The sequence below is a fragment of the Stylophora pistillata genome, chromosome 9, assembly GCF_964205215.1.
Source record: "Stylophora pistillata chromosome 9, jaStyPist1.2, whole genome shotgun sequence".
NCBI classification, from domain to species: Eukaryota; Metazoa; Cnidaria; class Anthozoa; order Scleractinia; family Pocilloporidae; genus Stylophora; species Stylophora pistillata.
In genome coordinates, this window is record NC_142527.1 from 1,312,637 (window position 1) to 1,333,022 (window position 20,386).

A 20,386-nucleotide genomic window follows, 5' to 3' on the forward strand; every position below is an offset into this window, starting at 1 on the left:
TGTAGCCTGCGAACAGGCTCCCGGCTAGTGTTTTTGGTCAGCTGAGAGCCAAATAGGAGTAATCTTGATGTACTATTCAGAAACTGTCTACTTATTTTTGGGTGAAAGTGTGGTCCTTGTGTCGGTGTAGTGGGGGCATAGCGTAGCTAACAATGGTGGGGGTAACAAAGTAATTTGGTTATGTCGACTACAGTTGAAATTGTAAATTGGCCACCGTAAAGATTTAAAAAGCTGACGTTTCGAACTCTGACGAAGGGCTGACGCTCGAAACGTCAACTTTCTAACTCTTTACGGTGGCCAATTTACAATTTTAACTTAGTTGATAGGTATAACCAAATTACTTATTTTTGGGACATATCACTCAATCCTTTTGGGACCTTTGGAATTCTGAAAAGGAATTACGAAGGTGTCAGCAAAGTCATACGAGGTAATTACATGTGACTTTATGGCCTTTAAGGCTAATTCATTATTTAACCTTTTTTGTTCTTAATCTTGTAAACCGGTTCTTAACGTATAAACAGTTCTAAAAAAGACAGATCAAAATTTACGTCGGGCAAAAGGGAGGAATTATTTAACAAGCGTATCATGTTGAAATTTCAAGCGGGTTTGGATTTGTAGGAGTAAAGTATTTTGAAGCCTGTCGCGAAAAGACATCTTACGTTTGAAAGGTCTGAAGTAAGCCGCACTTCTTTGATTCGGGAAAATTACCTAAACTTTCGCATTCGTGATTAGAATTGTGCTTTCTGGCACTGGAAAGTGAAGCAAAATTAGGCGACTTCCGCCACAGCATAACGATATTTTTTCATTTAAATGCCTTTCAGATTCCACACCTAATTTATCCATCTTCTTTCAAATGGAAATTGTCCAATACTTTTTTTCTCCTTTGTATGGAGTTTTACGATTGCTTAAAATAAAATTGATTGTTTAAGATTCAGTTGTTCAAATTGAAGCCTAGTTTGTTTTGTTTTCCGGCGTCCACAGGACAAGTCGGCACACAAAATGTGTGTGGTTTTTTCTTCACTCCTTTAGGATACTCATCCCTGCTATTATGCTAACCACACTTTCATTCTCTTCAACAGCCCTTATTTTGACAACGACTGCGCGCTTCACATTGTGAAACAGCAATTCCCTGCTTGCAATCCTTTTACAATTTGCTATAGTGAAATAAACAGATTCACCTTGCGTTGTATTTTGTTTTGAAAATCGTTTCTTAATTGTTGGCATGTCTTGCATGAGGTCCATTGAGGGGACTTTTTGATTTCGACTGTACCGCTGGTTTTACAAAAATGGCCGGGGACGGAGAAAGTTAAAAGGTGTCTGGAAAAAAAAAGAAAAACAGCTTTAAACTTTTGAACTTAGGTTACTGTATAACTTCGATTTGACACCGTGTTACATGTAACAATGCCACTGAATTTACGAAGATGAGCTTAATTTTCTTGTAACGGGAACATTGTACTGAACGGTTGTTGACAGCTGTCAGAAGTTTGGCGGGATAGAACTGACAGCAGGTAACCCAAAAAATGCAAATGTGATTTGCGTTCGTTCAGTAACATTTGCATTTCTTATAGACACCAATGACGTAAAATTCATCTTTCCGCTAAATCGAGACAGAGGAAAGAGGATTGGCTTTAGGGTTAGCTTTTGGTTCAAATGCAATAATTCCCCAAAATCCGCCTTAAACCAAACACTTGATTGACGCCAATTCAACACTTGAACTTTTTTCTGCCAGCAAAGAAGTTTCAATTTTATTTTTCCTCATTGTTAATTTCCTCGTTCAGTTGTGTCATCTTTTAATCTTGACGTTATCGTAGTTCGGCGAGAATCTGAAATAGCCAGATTATCTAAAGTTGCATTTTGTTTCTGAGTTATTAATTGTTATTTACTCAGTGGCGAGTGACGTAGCTGTAAATTAAGGAGGCTCGAAAGAGTTTTCAACAATTAACAGCAAGCGCCAATCAGTAAAAGATATCAGGACTGTCAAACTTATCATCAGGATAATAACTCGACATATGCATAACACTATGTTAGGGCAATCTTTTAAGGGGGTTCGTCACGCATTATCTGTTGCCATGGCAACAGTACAGTAGTGCTAAAAGACCCTCTAAAACTCAGTTTTTGAAAGATATCTCAAAAACCAAGTCAGTGACCTAATTTTTTTTTTTTAATTTCTTAAACGTCATCACATTCTGTACCTGTGTACGTGATATAAAAAAAAACTACCTAGTAGAACTTGAATTATTTAGGAAAATGCTGTTTTAAAATGTAAAAAAATTTCCACTAGATAAATTTTTTTCAAATTTTCTTTAGAAATGTGTAATGATGTAAATAATTTGTATACAAAAAATCAGGGTAGGTCACCGAACTAATTTTCGAGATATTAGTTCATCAACTTAGCATGGTTTATTTCCGGTTTTTGCAATTCTAGCTTACACTTTTATATCCGGTCACGCGTTTTTAACTATACCGCTGACTCACAGGCTCATTTTCGCGACGACGAGTTCGTGTCCGCGCGATTAATCGATGGATGCCCTCAGAGCGGAAAAAATCGTTCATCCTGAAGATGGATTCACATTGTTTTGTAATTTTACACCTTCCTGAAAAGTAAGTCATCATTTGAGATTCAGACTGCTTACTGTTACGACAGTTGGAAATGAACTCCGGAGAGAATTCTCCAGCGGAGTTCGATGTATGATGACAAGTTGATTTTGCAGATGGCGCCAATGCCAGTACTCCATTGAGGCCGGTGTCACAGTGATATGTGTACCCCCGTGATATGTGTACCCCCGCACACATATCACTAGTGATATGTGTACCCCTGGTAGGCATACACAAAACACTGAAGCTTTGCACCCGGGCCTTTTAGAGCTTCAAAGAAAACATGGCTACGAGGAACAAATTTTGTGGTTTTATATTTTAAAGTTTCCGATCCAAAATATAAACGGAAGAAGATCACAATGCAACTGAATAACAATAGACATATTGACTGCGATTGCCGCGATATGCGTATCCACATTGTATCCCCTAGATGTATTGGGGATACACATATCACTGAACGGCGATCGCAGTGATATGTGTATCCCCTGACTAACTCGCTGTCGTCTGTCAATTTGGAATCAATAATACACTTACTAGACATATATAAGCTTAGCTAGTAATTTGCTAGAAAGACAACAGCGCTTGCTTTACCAAGGGATACACATATCACTTACTACGATTTCCGTAATATGCTTAACCCCGAGATATGTTGAGGATACACATCACTGAACGAGAGATCTCAGTGATAGACGTATCCCCTGGCTAGTGCGATGTCGTCTGTGTACTTTTTAAATTTGTCAGTGACAAATATGATTGGGAATCAATAAAACTTGCTGTCAGTTGGTGAAATATCTCATGCACTTACGTACTAGCCAGTAAAGGAGCTACTAGCAAGTAATTTCAGTGCTAGACAGGCGACAAAGCCGATACGATTGCAGTCACCAGTGATATGTGTATCCCCAACATATATTTTTGTTTACATGACTATTTCGATTCCTTTATATTTCCAATAGATTGTTTGATGTTTACTACTGGCCCATAAGAACTGTCGGACTCGCGAGTCGTGTCTTTACAGTTCTGATTGTGGAAGATGGTTCAGTGAACGATTTGCGTCTATTAACACAAGCTAGCCGTAATTATTTATTTTTTGGAGGGGAGGGGGGTGGGGGATACACATATCACTGGCCGCCATCTTGGAGGGGGTACACATATCACTAGTGATATGTGTGCGGGGGTACACATATCACGGGGGTACACATATCACTGTGACACCGGTAATGTTGAGTTTCTCGTACACAGATTGTCGTGTAACATGAGACAAACCAGCATCCGCCAGCTTCTGGACCATGTTTGTCGAAAGATGAAGCTTTCTATCGAACGTCTGGATGGTATCTTGTTGTTCCGAGAAGATGGCTTGATCGAAGGCCTCATTCAGCGATGCACATGCATTTACCATGATTGACCGATATAATTATTGTTCAAGTGCAATTTGAAGTGGAGGAGTGAAAATAATTTTTAGTGAAAAGAATTTGCTTTAACGTCTTCCAGATTGTCATGAGCGACAAACTCAGTGGAAATTGGGGTTTCGTAAACGTCAGTAATTTGTTGGTCGTCGCAGATTTCGCGAATTTCTTTAATTTGCGAGGTACTAGAGGTATGAACAAGACTTGGCTTCATTTTTCTTTTTTTTCTCTTTGCCACTGCTATAACCGTGAACTTTCATCATTCCATTTTAAATGGAAAACAAAAAAAATTTTGCAATCCTTTCTTAACAAATGCGAGTTTGCCTTTGCGTAGTTGTAATTTACAGTTTATCGAGGGAAATATCAACAATCTTTCTCACAAGTTTAAGATGAATATTTTATTTTACTTTTACCGTCTGTTGTTGAATTAGAATTAATTTAAAGTCTCATCTACATTTTTACGATCCTTTGTTTACTGAAAATTATGTTTATTTTTATAGCAACATTTCCACTTCTCCATTTCTGTTCATAAAACTGTCAATGTTTACAATCCTGGATCCAACAATGATTTCATTTTCCTTTTCATCTTCCAGTGAGTTGTTTAGGAAAGTTCTCGGTCATTTCATTTTATTATGAGTCAAATACAATGCGAAACAAATCGTAGCACTCAGAGGTATCCACTTAAATTTCTCGCGGAACAAAGAGCAACTTCAGAATACCCGTCCACATCATTTACATGTGTCGGGAGGCTTTGAAGAATGAGGCATAACACAATAGACGCTATTCTTATTTAATGACATGTAAATGAGTGGCCGGGTATTCTGAAGTTTAGCCCAAAGTAAGACCTACCGAATGCACTCGACACGACTTTATTGATGGGGTGTCGACTTCACCATCCTCCTTTATCTTGTTAAATGAAAATTTTTTGACCACTTTCGGCAAGAACCCTGCCATCCGAACATTTTCCTACCTGCTTTCAAGAAGTAAACTTTCCATTTTTGTTTCTCTAATAACCACTTCCGCTGGAAACAATAGAGCTAGAGGTACCCGGCAATTTTGAAACGCTCATGGCGGCCATGTTTGTTTACAACTCGGCCGCGGATCTGATCGCGCGCGCCATCGCTTATTTCTCTCGCGAGTACTAAGCTTGCGTGTATCTTGGAATCCATTCTCCCCGCGGTCAAAAAAACCCTTTCGAGCCTCCTTAACTGTGGAGAGTATTTCAACAGAGTGACCAACAGGCGCCAGCATATTTTGTTGAAACAGTATCGGGTACGGGTTCTTAGCGTTCGCGGGGTCCAATATCTTCTGTTGTTTGTGTAATAATCTTTAGATTTTGAAACAATATTAGTAGTGGGATTGTGATGAGCTATGATACATTTACTGACGCCAAGTTTGTTTAGCTCACAAAGCAGTGGTTTCATTTGAATGAAATTATCTCATTCTGTTTACAAACTAAGGATTTACTGGCTTAAAATACCTCTGAAGACCTCGACAATGCTTCGCAGCTTATTCTTGTATCTTGGAATTTGTGCTGTCATAAGCAAAGGTAAGAACATTATTTAAATAATGAAGTAATTCGCTTCGCTTCCCATAGCATCTGCAAGGAAATATTCCAGTTGGAATATTCATTCATTCGCAGGCTGTCGGCCTTCATGTTGCATGCTACGAAATGCTCCATACCAAAGAAAAATGATTGAATGATGTATGATTGAGAAATATCGCTTTTTGTACGGTCAGCTTCATGTATTCTCTGTTTTTATCCTTTCAGTTTCTGATACGGCAAATGTTTGGCAGAGATCAAGGGTCTTGCTTGTTGCAGACCTTGGCTCTTCGATAATTGATGCTGAAAAGCTGCAAACGTCTTTCACAGGAACAGATCAAACCACTTTACCGAATGAATTTGTTATCCTTCAGCGAGCACGAGATGGCGGCTTTGAATCTCACGGCTCATTTAAGTCATTGACAAAAGTACAAGATCGGTGAGAATTACTCGCTTTGTTCAGTTCTTGTTATTTTAAGGAGGTGTTTTTTGTGTTATTGAGCAAGACTTCTTTGAGACTCAAGCAGCGAATAATTGCCATTGTCTCGGCGCGTGAATCGTTGAGGTACATTATCATGGACTTAGATTTAAGATGGCTCAAGCATTAAAATTGTATACAATAAAGGACCTGATTGCATCTGAAAATGTTAAATATGTTACTGAGCTAGCTATTTTCAGGTGTCACGTAATTGATTTGACGGCTCTTGAAACCCACCACCTTAACTGTCGCGTCGATTTTCCCCAAAAATGTTTTATTTTTCCAGTTTACGAAAAAAAAAAGCCTCTAGAGTCGCTTATATTACACAGTGTTATGCGGACTTTGATCTGTTATTTGGTTTGTGTGATTTAACTTTGACTTGCCCACACTATTGAGAAACAAATTACTGTATTCCGCTAGTTAATTTACCACGAGAAAATATTGATGTCCTTTGTTCTTATTTTAAAACGATAGTTCGCCTTGAGTTTTGATAAATTATGTAAAAGAATGATGTAAATAATTAAGATGCGTGAGACACTACAATAGTGAAAAGTTTTTGTTGTGGTAAGAAATCATTCGTCTCTTCAGCTGCGTGAGTTTATTTCAATATGATCTTTCCTGCTTTTTGTTCTGCGGAAATTAACAATTTGTTTTTAATTCCCTTCTGAACTAAAACTATTTAACTAAATAACGAACTATTCAACTAAAAAACGCTTTTGTTGAACTATTCAACTAAAAAACGCTTTTGTTGATTTGACAAAAGTAATATGCTGGACGAGTTCTCTCGTGAATTTTTTTGCTTTAAATAATTGGTGTGAGGAAAAGAGTATGTTTGACATGTTACAATGGGTTTGGTACTATAAGGAATCATCAAAGGTCCTATTGTGTTTGTTTTGATGATAATCTCTTCTGGTGCCTAAATGTCCCCTGTTGAGACAGTTATAGGGCTAAGGAAATTTGTAGAGAGAAGGAGGGAGATTTAAGTTCCTTACACAAGAGCCATCGTGCCTGCTTTGATATTAGGCCTTTAAGCCGTTGCCAATTTAAAGTGCCCTTGAGCTGCAAGGGAACTTATTATTGGGCTTGCTATGTTCATCTGTAGCCTTTCTGGAGCCATTAACTTCTGCTATGGTTGCCACTTAGATGCCCTGAACCCATATCTAGTATCTACCTGTGTTCTATATATTCCATCGTTACAAAAGATTTATTTTGTATTCTTGACTTCCTCTCCCATCACACAGTTTGAATGACTTTTCTTAATGGTTATGACATAACTCGTCATCTCTCTGCTAATAAGTTAATTCAATAATGATGAGTTTGTTCAAATTATTTTGAAAAACTTTTCATTTCTTTACAGGAAATACACTTCTGTTAGAAAAGAAAACATTCTTCCGTGGCTGTTAGAAAAGAAGCCAAATTTTGTGATTTGTGTGGCAGATAATGCAGAGGTTCCACAGATTTTGACTTCTGCACAGATCAGAGGTGTGAGACTGGAAAGAATATTTGTTTTAGTTTTCACTAGAAGGGGCTGTAACACTTCATAGGCAATACAATATTCAATTTTCTCTCTTGTTGTTTTGTTCAGTTCCTCAATCTTTAATGGCAACTAATTGCTCCTCGCATTGATATTGGTGTTTATGGAATCACTTTGTTTAACTATTTTGTTTTTCCTATCCATTCAAGTACTGCCAAGTGTTTGGAATGGAACTACAACCACAATGGGGATGGAAATGTTTGATAGACATTTTGGGGAATGGGTAGCAAACAGTGTAGGATTACAGTAAATGGGTCAAACCTGGGGGGTAATATGTGAAAGTGTAGTGCGATGGTCCAGATGTGTGTAGACCTGAGAGGAGCTATCATGAAGTCATCATCAGAGTCAAGTGTAGGATTGAAGACATCAATATTTCATCAGACAAATCACTGAGTCCATGTCTCTCATTTTTTATTTCCCAGGCCACTCTCACTTTCTCTCTCGCTCACCAACCATTCTCACTGTGTGCTATTACTGATGCTGATGACTCTTTTGTCTTTTAGGTTTGTTACCCTTGGAAACCAGACTAACAATATGGATGGTTGGGGATAATGGGAAGGCAGCTGACAAAATGGTAGTTTGTTGCATTGTTTTTTTTTTAATTAGTAATTTAAAACCGACCCCATTGTCTCAGAATTCGTATTTGTGTAATGTATCATCAAGAGGTTATTTTAATAGAGAAAAGTGCAAGTAGCGAGGGATCTTGTGACTAAAATTCAATGTTGATGGTGTTGATATGACTGCATCAGAGGTAGTTGTGATTGATGTTCTTAAAGATACAGCAAACGTTTCATTTAAGATATTACCTCGATCTATACAATGAGAAGGAGGTCATTATATACAGAATCCGATCAAATTATAAGTTATTTTAGTTGTTCTTCTGCTAAGGCTAAGGAATGCAATTTGGGCTGAAATCATATGCGTGATTTGAAATCACAAGTATGATTTCAGACTAAAATTGCTCGACATGAGGTTCAATTACCACTTTTTTACATCCATTTTGAAATCCCCCAAATACAGGACTTGATCAATTCAAATATATTTACTGATGCAGTACTGGGCCGGTTTTTTTTTTAAATAATAAGTGGAACCGGAAACGCTTTTACATCTTATTTTGTATGCAAAACAGAAAGACTGACGTCATGTGTCAAAAACTCAGTCAAGCGTAAAATGGTGCGATTTAGACACACACTTTTTTTTACACACTTTATTTTTCTTTTTCTTACAAAATGATTTAGATTATGTTGACCCGCAGATAGCAAATTTGCTATTCGAGGCGGGTCAATCATCAACAAACATTATTTACAATATATAAAGAAAATTAAAAATTAAATAATTAGATATTGTTAAATTATAAAAAGAAGCATAGCTGGCAAATACATCAATAGTTGTTCAATAAAGTATAGAAGCAAATACATTAGTACTGAAAGCAATCGGATCAATTTGTTTTAATTATGCAGTCCTTAAGTTTAGAGGAGATCTTTTCAACATCAAGATAAGAATCTTCATTATCTAGTATCTGAAATAAAGACGTTTTGTAGGTTAAGTCTAGAGTACTTTGTACTAAAGAGCTGCGATTTGGATGATCGAGTATTGTAGGTATGAATATGAGATGTTTTAGTAAATAGTTTCAAAATATTAATGGGAGCCCTCTGGTTGTGCACGTCAAACATAAGTTTATTTACGCGGCTTCATAATATAGGAACGTAACAGGCAGAATTTTTGCTTTGGCAAATAAAGGGATGGCATGCTCTCTTCGATCGGTGAAATAGATTAAGCGCAAAACTCGCTTTTGAAGAACTAAAATCTTGTTTAAATAAGCATTTGACGCATTGCCCCAGGCAAGGAGTCCATAAGTTATATAAGGTAGAATTAATGAATTGTAAATATTTACAAGGATAGTAGAGGGAACGAAGTACCTCAGCTTTGCAATCATCCCTATTGTTTTACTTATTTTTACGATAACAGAGTCAACATGGTTTTTCCATGACAAATTTTGATCAATTAAAACGCCTAGATATTTGATATAACTTTTTTGCTCTAAACTAACTCTTCGGTTTGTCTCACAATCTAAAATACCTATTTGTGGAGAAAAATGCATTTTTTTCTGATGAGGACGAAAAATTAAGAAATTTGATTTTTTTGTATTCAATGTCAACCTATTTGTAGTTAACCAGTCATGTACGTTATTCAACTCTACATTAACCGTTTGCTCGATCGCCTTAAGATTCTTATTAGCATAAAGTATATTAGTATCATCCGCAAAGAGATAAAATTTTAGTTTATCAGAACAAAGGTGAATGTCATTTATGTAAAGTAAAAATAGAAGAGGTCCAAGGACTGATCCCTGGGGGACACCACAGGGGGAGATAAGTTTTGTTGATAAATGCTCTCCAATCTGAATTGTTTGTGTTCTATTTTTTAAATATGATTGAAACCAGTCATTTATCAATCCACGGAAACCGTAAAGCAAAAAAATGGTGCAATTCTTGAATCAATCGCACCAATTAGAGCCAATCAGATTACAGGGACCACCATTGATTTCAGAATGGATGTAATAAACAGTGAAATGAGCGAACTCATCGCATTAATCGGATATCAAACTTGATCTCTAATGAAGTGCAACTGCACCGTGTCAGTCTTAAAAGATCATTCTCTCAAAATGTGTAAGTATTCCCGTATACCCATTCGTTTCCTCTGTCAAGTGTCATTATTTATAATTTGGTGATGTGTTGCGTTCCGAGGCTGCTAGGAAGGAAATTGAAAAGAAAAAGAAGAAAATTCCGATACCCTTTTGTTCTGGCCACTTTGTTCAGTAAACATTTGGGCCAAATTTCAAAATATTCTGTCGATTCCACATTTTCTATTAATTCGTTTGAAGAGGAGACAGCATGTCGAAATCGTATAAGGAGGCTTCCTCTTCCAGAGGTTGAGAGGTATTTAATGCCCTCTCAAATAATATTACGTACACACCGGGTTCCCACCGGGTTCCCACCGGGCTCCCAACAGGCTCCCACCGGGCTCCCACCGGGCTCCTTCTGTGAGCCGCCAGCCAATGTTGTATCTTCACAGTAGGCATATTGGCGCTTTGCGAGAAAGGGATTTTTTTTCCAGTCACGTTTTCTTCTATGCCACGTTTTCGAAAATCAGGTATGCGTAAAAAAAAGAAAAGGGTTGGAGGCTGGAAAAACCACGAACCGTCATCACTCTCGGCAAGACCTTTCATTTTTCATTGGAAAATTCACAAAGCTTGTGCTTTTGGGTGCTGGTTCTGTCTTTGGCTTTTTATCGAAGACCTGTATTTTTTCTTTCCTTTTTTTTTTTTTTTAACGTTTGGTGATTTTCGAAACCAAAGTGCTAGTAAGTTGAAACAGAACCGTGTGTTGCGAAAAGTTTACCGCTTAAGGAGATCATGACACCTATGTAATTTATGGACTTTTATGAACTTTTCGGGAATACGTTCTTTTGCATAACTTGCCAAATTTTAAAGATTTCAAGTTTTTTTTGGAAAATGTGCGTTTCAGTAATGAACTTTAATTTGATTGAAGATCGGTAAACCCCGCGAAGGTTTGAGACCCTGTTTGCCATACTCCCTCTCTTAAGCTGAGTGATGAATTCTTTTGAGCACTGATTGAGATTTACGACAATTCGGATCGTTAGACTCTTTCACTCTTCCACTTTTAAAGCTGGGTGATGGTTTCTGTTTAACAGTGACTTAGATTTACGACTAACAACATGTCTAATTCAGATAGTTAGACCAGTTGGTAAAAGTCGTTGTTTTTGGTTTAAGTGTTCGTTATCTGGCGGAACTTGCTTACTTTTTGTTGAACTCCCATTGATTTTTTTATCTTTCTCTTTCTAGAATTTGATTTCACTTAGAACACCCAGACTCACGGACCTCGATTCAGTGAGAAATGATGGAAATCGTCTAGAGTCAAGAGAAATCAGCTCCTCTTCTGGACGAGATTTTGGAAACATCATTTTAGAAGCGTTTCAGGAAGAATACAACCGCGTTCATAATAGAAAGAGAAGGGCCGCTCGAAGTGTACCTTATGCTATCCCATCATCTTCAAGCTCAGGCCCTTTAGTTAGTGCAGCGTCTTCAAGCTCCAAATCTACAATTTTACCTGTACCTTCGAGTTCAAGTAATGCAGTTAGTAAAGTTAGCTCGAGTCCACCAGTTATTCCAGCACTTACAAGCTCAAGCCCTGAAGTTGGAGCATCGTCTTCAAGCTCAAGTCATACAGTTGTAGCAGGGTCTTCAAGCCCAAGTCATACAGTTGTAGCAGGGTCTTCAAGCCCAAGTCATACAGTTGTAGCAGGGTCTTCAAGCTCAAGTCCTACAGTTGTAGCAGGGTCTTCAAGCCCAAGTCATACAGTTGTAGCAGGGTCTTCAATCCCAAGTGATACAGTTGTAGCAGGGTCTTCAAGCCCAAGTCATACAGTTGTAGCAGGGTCTTCAAGCCCAAGTCATACAGTTGTAGCAGGGTCTTCAAGCCCAAGTCATACAGTTGTAGCAGGGTCTTCAAGCTCAAGTCATACAGTTGTAGCAGGGTCTTCAAGCCCAAGTCATACAGTTGTAGCAGGGTCTTCAAGCCCAAGTCATACAGTTGTAGCAGGGTCTTCAAGCCCAAGTCATACAGTTGTAGCAGGGTCTTCAAGCTCAAGTCATACAGTTGTAGCAGGGTCTTCAAGCCCACGTCCTACAGTTAGAGTAGCATCCTCAAGCTCTAGGTCTACAGCTTTACCTGCACCTTCGAGCTCAAGTCATGCTTTTAGTGCAGCAACTTCAAGTTTTACTCCTGTAGTTCTTCCAGCATCTTCAAGCTTAAGTCGTTTTGTCACTCAAGTAACATCAGGCTCAAGCCCTGAAAATACTGTGGTAGCTTCAAGCACACGCCTCACAGTTACGACAGCACTTTTCAACACAAGTCCTGTTGGTAGTGCAGCATTTTCAAGAACAAGTCCTTTTGTCAGTGAAGCACTTTCAAGCATGAGTCCTGTTATCAGTGCAGCACCTTCAAGTTCACGCCCTACAGTCACTATAGAACTTTCAAGCACAAGTCTCGTTGTAAGTGCAGCACTTTCAAGCTCAAGTGCTTTCGTTAGTGGTGTTCCTTCAATTTCAGCCTCAGCAATTCCCTCAGCCTCTTTTACTTTAAGTACTGCAGTTGGTGGTAACACTTCGAGTTCAAGGGTTAAGGGTACCCCTACATCGTCACGTTCAATGCGCACAGTTAGTCCATCCATTTCAGCCGCTATCTCTGCAACTGGATCAGTAAATACAGTGACAAGCTCTTTGGTTGGTTCAACGATATCAAATACAATGGCTTCAGAATCGATTGTGTTGTCTGTTATCTCACCAACAACCACTGCGAGACAACCAACCCCTTCATCTTCACACGTAGTGACTGAACAACCACCTGTTTATAAAAATGAGACCGTTGTTATCGTGTTTGATGGGGATTGTAATTACCTCAAGAGCAACAGCGAAAGGGAGAACGAATTTCGAAAGGCAGTACAGGAAAAAGTCTCCAGTAAACTTAGTATTCCGAGATCAGAAATTGTGGTCGGAGATGTCGTATGTGGTTCAATTCGAGTTCCTATAACTTTCTATCAATCAAGCGGATTAAGAAATGTGACACAAGTTTTGAAGAAAATTGTTGACAGCGGAAACTTTAGCTTAACTGTAAGAGGCAAAACATTTAAGGCAAGTAAGTTGGAGGTGGTTCGTCCGACGTCACCAGTTACCCAAGCGCCAACAACCGAGGCCAAGACTAATAAAATTGTGTTTTACCTTTACGTAGGATTTGGTATTTTGATGGCTTTTGTTTTCTGTATCGGCGTCTGTGTGTTTGTTGTCCGATGTCGCAAGGATCGACGCGCGGGCAGCTTTTTCCTTACCAACGACACAAATTATGAACTAAGGCGATTTCATGGTATCCCTCGTGCGAGCTCGTACTCCAGGATGAACTACTATGGAGAACCTGTGGAAATAGATGCGACAACCGCTGATCCCAACGCTGAGGATGAATTTGAAGCAGGAGCTGGAGCCTATTCTTACAATAGGTCGCCTGCTAGAGGTCGTGGTAAACTAACTGGTACAACCAACGGTGATGCTTATCAGGGAGACAAGTTTAATGTTGGTGCATTGGGTATGCCGGAGTGGAACCTCCCAAGGCTGTCGGACAAAGAAGTGACTGTTGCTGAATCTGAAGAAGACATTCCCAGGTCAGCGGGTTCGGTTGGAAGTCGTCAACTCTTGATAGATAGTCCGAAAAGTTCCTTGGCTGATTCAGCGCAAGCTTATGATAATCCTGTTCTTACCTTTGGCGACTGTCAGCCAAGGTTGGGTAAGGAAGAAAATCAGAGCTAAATAAGGAAGCAAGGAGTTTTTGTGTCGTTAGGTTTCTTATGTAGCGCTGTGTTTCATCACTGAGGAAGCTGTTAATCCTTCTGGGTCCGTGTGGCTCAGTAAGCAGCCTTTGTTCAAGACTTAGTTTGTGCACCTGTATAATTACTAGATGATCAGGCTATTTCGAAATTCAAAAGGGCGTTTATCTTCCCTTCGAAAGTGGATTGGATACATGTGGGTTCACCAATCAATATAAATTGAAATAAGTGAGGTGTCGATGCTCTATCGTACTTAACTGCTCAGTTCGCCAAACGATTCTGAAGAAGCGGTCTGAACCGATTGTTAGTCACTTAGTCAGTTGACTGTTATATTATACCAATCATGGGACGAGTTTATAACAAAAGAATCAGCTTGAAGTCGTTGCACTGTATAAACCTCACTTTTTTATTAATTACCACATAACTTTGACCAATACGAAAACATCGTGACTTCATTATGTAACAGTTGAATGCAGAAAAATGTAGCATCTGACACAAGGACACCGATGTTTCTTAACTAATCTGAGGGTTATTTAATTTTGGTATATATTAGATAAGTAATACAGAGAGAAATTGCTAAGCGACCACTTTGTTACTTTATAGTATTTGAATAAAGGAAATTGCATTTTTTTTTTCAATGAGTTGCGCCAAGTGAACTGCTTTGTAATCATTCATCAATCATTCATTTCGTGACATTATTGAAGAGTCAAACGTACCCCAGGGCTTCCTGTTAGTCGCCCAGACCTATCAATGATTGGGATTGACGTTTACCTTTTTATTGTCAAAGCTAACAGAAAAGAGAACCCGAGCGCTTTGCTGCGACAGTCGCGTCAGAGGTAGAGGATACCACCCTTTCGCATCAACCTCCGGCATATTGCAAGGCACAGCTTTTGTCCCCATCAACTTTTGAAAAGAGTCTTGTGCGAATGGTGCGTCATTGAAATCCATCTGGGAAAATCCCGTTATACCTGCCAAGCCCGTGCCCATGGGCCCATGCTTAACTCGATTCTCTCCACTCCCAGATTTAAGTTGCAGTTGTCAGTTGGTTCCCATTTTTCCTCGAACGTACAGTATGGTAAGTTGTCCAAATGAGGTGAAAATTGAGATGGCTGCAACCTCTCATCACGAAGCTTCTCTTATGAGTCGAAAACCGGGAATCCCCTGGGGACTACCCTGCGAATTATAAAAATCTTAACGCGATGGCTTGTGGGTAGTGCTAGAATTCAGTATGGCGGACGAGGAGGAACAGAATGTGTCACCAGATCTTTCTACAAATCACGACACTGTGTGCAAACAAAAATATTTTAATTTACTTAAACACTGCAAGCAGATCGAGCAGGTGATGTACGCAACGGTTCCGGGAGAACTAACACAACCTGAAATGCAAGACAACTAATTACTTAGCGTTGAAGGAGTTGAAAATCACTTAAACTTTATTTTGATCTACAGGAGAACGAAAGATCAGTCAATCGTCTATACCATGTTAAGACTCTTCTAAACCGCTATCGAAAGCAGCGAAGGTAAGATAATTTATCCACAGAGCTGGATGGTGTTTGTGGTCTTGTTTGTGTTAATCAAAATCGCGTGAATCGAATTAACGCTTGATAATTTGAAGGTTGCAGTTCAGTAATGTCAGTGTAGGTGAATTTCACAGATAGTTTCCTAACTTGGGAGAAGAAACAACTTTATTTTTCAAAGTGTTACTGAGATGGATATAGTGGGAATCAGTGTTCCATCAATGAGCTAATTCTGTGATGTAAGAACAACCAGTTGTAGGAATCTAAAATCTAACTCCCTTAACCAGTAGCCTCTAAGTTTCTTTGCTGGCTATTTTGGGAGAATTTGAAGTCTTAGTGTGACAGTATCCCTGATCATGAGGGCCCCACTGAAAACCGCCATGGCGAGTTGGGCTCCCTCGTTAAATATTATTATTATTATTATCTGATAATTTTCTTAGTTCTCATTACCTGTTTGCTTGTCAATGAATGTAAGACAATTGCCAGAAGATTGTATTTGATAATCATCTCTGGAGCTGATTGCAGGGCAGGAAACTTGGCCCATCCGAACATCCGAGACGGGTAACTTTTCCATTCGGACAAGGAAAAAGGTGATCGAAGTTGTCCGATTGGACAAGTAAGTTGTAGAGCTCTGACATTGCCTGACTTTGGATAAATAATAAATCATTTTTTCCCGTATTTTATAACTAAGTGCCTTCAAAATAAACTTTCTCTTCTTTTTGTGGAAGTTGGCGATGCTTAGCGAAGAAATCAAAGACAAATTGATTTCCATACGATCCCTGCGTTACAGCACAATTGCATGTACATCAATCACATGTGCTGCAACGGTCAGCGACGTCAGCGACCTGAATCGCCTTAGTATCGGCAATGTCTCAATCAAAATTGTTTAAATTTTCGAAAAGGTCACGGAAGCACTTAGGAATGTCAATACAGATGAGGATGTTCCTTCCAAAAGGAAAAAGATTGGAGATAACAAAAAGAATTATGAAACCAAGCGTGTAAGAAAATTTCAGTCGGCTTGCATTGGATGACAGAATTTGACTGGGTTTGTTATGAGCTAAAAACAAACAGAATGCACTGCTCCACTTATTGGAAGTTTGCAGAATTAGCAGATAAAAGCAGCCCGATGTATATTGGATGTGGGGATGGAGTTCAAGGATTTAGGCGAGAAACTTTAACTGCCCATTCAAAAAGTCGTTGCCATGTTGTTTGCCATACGAGACTGCTGAATGACCAGAAACAGAAAGACAGCCCATTGCAAAAGATGTTTTTGCGAATAAGCCAGGAATCACAAGCAAGGCTAGAAAAACTGTTCAATATTGCCCACTTGACATACACTGACAGATGTATCAAAAGAATATACCTTTACTCAATTAGTTGTGTTGAATGTTTTTATTGACTAACTAGCTTTTCACTTAACTGGGGCATCGTTGAGATGAAAAAAGGATTTTTGAAACCCTAGATTGCTGTTACCGATTTTTTTGGGACAAGTAGTTTTGTGGTCTGGATAAGTAAAATACACACAACACTTGTCGGAAGGGACAAGTGAATTGAAAAGAAAGTTTCCTGCCCTGTGATAGGGTTAACATGTTAGGATATGTAAACACGTCTTGTAGTTTTTCAATCTGTTATGTTTTTAGTTTTCTCAAGGACAGATTAGATGATTACAATGATGACTATCGAGCTGCGCAGCCACCATTTCAGGTGAGGCTCAGTTTGGTTCTATCTTTCCAGTGATTACTCTGTAGCACTTCACATCATCTTTGTTATGTGTAGTTGTAAGGAGAAGTATTTTATACAAACAGCTGTTCTGTGGGAGGTCAAGTACATCGATGTATTACCTTTAAAGAGGCTTGAACTAACAAGGATGCATCATTTACTGCCATGTTTGCCACTTTTTTCTTTTTAGCTCAACCTAACAATCTAATGTAAAGCAATATTTTATTCACCAGGCTGAACTTCTTTCAGAAATAGTTTCAGAGGCATTTCCCAAATCTACTCCTTCTTCGTTCTTACCTGGGGAATTTATTAGTCCAGACTCACCACCAGTGAAAAAGAATAAGAAACGTGATAACTCAAAGGACAAGGACAAAGACAAAGATCCAAATGCACCCAAAAAACCGGCCAATGCTTTCTTTATGTACTGTCAACAACAGCGTACTGTTATGCAGGATGATCAGAAGGACCCCAACATAGGACACCATGAATTAACCAAGTCACTTGCTAAGGAATGGAACAACTTGGACACTGAAGATAAAAAGGTTAGGAAAAGAAAGGATTTTGTTAGAAAATGTAGTGTGTTGTTCAACCCAGCATTTTCCATATAAAAATCCTCTATATGGAAACATAAGCTAGATAAAAATGATTTTTAAAAGCTGAACTGCCTCTTGGAATTCTTTGTATTTTCTTACATAACATGAATGTCTCCTGCACCATCACCTAGTTCTTTACATGTACAGACTGTTGATTGTCTTGTGCACCATCACCTAGTTCTTTACATGTACAGACTGTTTATTGTCTTGTGCACCATCACCTAGTTCTTTACATGTACAGACTGTTTATTGTCTCATGCACCATCACCTAGTTCTTTACATGTACAGACTGTTTATTGTCTCGTGCACCATCACCTTGTTCCTTACATGTACAGACTGTTTATTGTCTTGTGCACCATCACCTAGTTCTTTCCATGTACAGACTGTTTATTGTCTGGTGCACCATCACCTTGTTCCTTACATGTACAGACTGTTTATTGTCTCGTGCACCATCACCTAGTTCTTTCCATGTACAGACTGTTTATTGTCTCGTGCACCATCACCTAGTTCTTTACATGTAGAGACTGTTTATTGTCTCGTGCATCATCACCTAGTTCTTTACATGTACAGACTGTTTATTGTCTCGTGCACCATCACCTAGTTCTTTACATGTACAGACTGTTTATTGTCTTATGCATCATCACCTTGTTTTTTCCGTGTACAGACTGTTTATAGTCTTGTGCACCATCACCTCGTTCTTTACATGTACAGACTGTTCATTGTCTCGTGCACCATCACCTAGTTCTTTCCATGTACAGACTGGTTATTGTCTCATGCATCATCACCTGGTTCTTTACATGTAGAGACTGTTTATTGTCTTGTGCACCATCACCTAGATCTTTACATGTACAGACTGTTTATTGTGTCGTGCACCATCGCCTAGTTCTTTACATGTACAGACTGTTTAACGTCTTGTGCACCATCACCTAGTTCTTTACATGTACAGACTGTTTATTGTCTCATGCATCATCACCTTGTTCTTTACATGTGCAGACTCTTTGTCTCGTGCATCATTGCCTAGTTCTTTACATGTACAGACTGTTTATTGTCTTGTGCACCATCACCTAGTTCTTTACATGTACAGACTGGTTATTGTCTCGTGCATCATCACCTAGTTCTTTACATGTACAGACTGTTTATTGTCTCGTGCACCATTACCTGGTTCTTTACATGTACAGACTGTTTATTGTCTCGTGCACCATCACCTGGTTCTTTACATGTACAGACTGTTTATTGGTTGGTTGTTATTTGTTTTAGGTTTACTATGAAATGTATGAAAAGGATAAAGAGAGATATGAAAAAGAAATGAAAAAATACACATCAGACAAGGTCCCCAAAGAACCTCATGTGAAGAAAGCAAGGACCAAAACTCCGAAACAGAAAGCTGTTGCACCATCAACTGTAAAGACCACAGGGGTCATTATCAACAAGAGTTCTCCTGATCAAAGAAGCTCAGTTGTGTCACCAGCTCTAAACAACCCACTGTCTCCGCAAAGCCTTGCCTCCATGCAGCTTAATATTCCACACATTCCAATGCCGCAGCTCCTTTCACTCACAGGGGAAGATGGTGGTTTTGACAACTATCAAGAGATGCACTCTTCCCCACAAGATTCGTTTCTTTAGAAGTTTAAGTGCAGACAGACAGACAGACATCTTATATTTATACAGGATAGCCCCTTCAGTGTGGTAAACACTGGTATCAACGGGGGTCCTGTAACCCACCCAACCCACCCCAGGGGAGGACATCCATCACACAGTAATCTCGTGCGTGGGAAATTAACGTCTCCTGCCCCTAACCCTGCAGGAGACGGGACCTCCATTTATTCGTCCCTATCTGAGAAGACTAGAATATCTAACCAATTCTTGATGTTAAAGAAAGGAAGCATATTCTGCTCAGTTAATTTTAAGACCCTGAGTGTTGGTCCGGCCGGTACTGAACTCTCGACCTCCCGCACAGCAGTCCGGCGCTCTCCCAATTGAGCTAACCAGTGCAGCATCATGTATTCCCCAGTTGATGGCCATTTTGAATTGATATCTTTGTATACATTTTTGTTGGTGCTTGGAAAATTCATGAATTATCACCCTAAGATGATTCATGTAATTACCTTTTTTGTTCTTTTCCTACCAAATAAGCTATTTATTTTCATGTGGTAGATCTGAGGTGCAGCAAAAAGAATAAAAATTTTCAGCAGAAATTCTATGAGTTCAAATAAAATTTTCTTTACTCTCCAGCTTCTTTAAAAAAAAATTACCAGAAATATCAGTCCATGGGTGGGATATTTGACCAGTATTTCAGTATACTTTGTTGTGTAGAAAAGAATTAATTTTTAGTCAATCTTGTTTTGGCTGGAAACTGACACTGGCTGTAATCTGTGTAACATGTACACACCACAAGAAGAATAAACTTAACCTCAAGTTTTTAATGCAAAATAGTGGAAAGAAAGCATTACTTTCATACATGAAATGCTAGCAGTATGGATGATCTAAGCATGACAAGCAAAACACTGAAAGTGCATACAAGAGGTCGCTTATTCAGATGTCAATAAATTAATAGCTATAGGATGTTCTAGCAGGAATCAGTGAAAAATTGGCGAAAATAAAATGGACACAA

General features: G+C 38.9%; 2 protein-coding genes across 6 annotated transcripts; both read left to right on the forward strand.

The window, feature by feature from the left end:
• Positions 1 to 2,492: 2,492 nt before the first annotated feature.
• On the forward strand, positions 2,493 to 14,580 carry LOC111327531 (uncharacterized). 3 transcript variants are annotated; one of them, XM_088732544.1, is made up of 7 exons: positions 2,493 to 2,601; positions 3,835 to 4,189; positions 5,459 to 5,547; positions 5,770 to 5,980; positions 7,377 to 7,501; positions 8,057 to 8,127; positions 11,416 to 14,580. In XM_088732544.1, exons 3-7 carry the CDS (start codon positions 5,496 to 5,498, stop codon positions 13,927 to 13,929), a joined length of 2,973 nt encoding a protein of 990 aa, XP_088588670.1. In that variant the 5' UTR covers positions 2,493 to 2,601; positions 3,835 to 4,189; positions 5,459 to 5,495; the 3' UTR covers positions 13,930 to 14,580. The 3 variants fall into 3 exon arrangements, with proteins under 3 accessions (XP_088588670.1, XP_088588668.1, XP_022787480.2); XM_088732542.1 differs by lacking the exons at positions 2,493 to 2,601; positions 3,835 to 4,189 and adding an exon at positions 5,236 to 5,270; XM_022931745.2 differs by lacking the exons at positions 2,493 to 2,601; positions 3,835 to 4,189 and having other exon boundaries at positions 5,287 to 5,547.
• A 560-nt stretch (positions 14,581 to 15,140) lies between these two features.
• On the forward strand, positions 15,141 to 20,205 carry LOC111327743 (uncharacterized). Of its 3 annotated transcripts, none has more exons than XM_022931991.2 (5): positions 15,141 to 15,285; positions 15,396 to 15,466; positions 17,104 to 17,167; positions 17,416 to 17,724; positions 19,033 to 20,205. In XM_022931991.2, the coding sequence occupies exons 1-5, from the start codon at positions 15,175 to 15,177 to the stop codon at positions 19,396 to 19,398; spliced, it is 921 nt and encodes a 306-aa protein (XP_022787726.2). In that variant the 5' UTR covers positions 15,141 to 15,174; the 3' UTR covers positions 19,399 to 20,205. The 3 variants fall into 3 exon arrangements, with proteins under 3 accessions (XP_022787726.2, XP_088588695.1, XP_022787736.2); XM_088732569.1 differs by having other exon boundaries at positions 15,246 to 15,285; positions 15,939 to 17,167; XM_022932001.2 differs by lacking the exon at positions 15,141 to 15,285 and having other exon boundaries at positions 15,415 to 15,466; positions 15,989 to 17,167.
• The last annotated feature ends 181 nt before the right edge of the window (positions 20,206 to 20,386 follow it).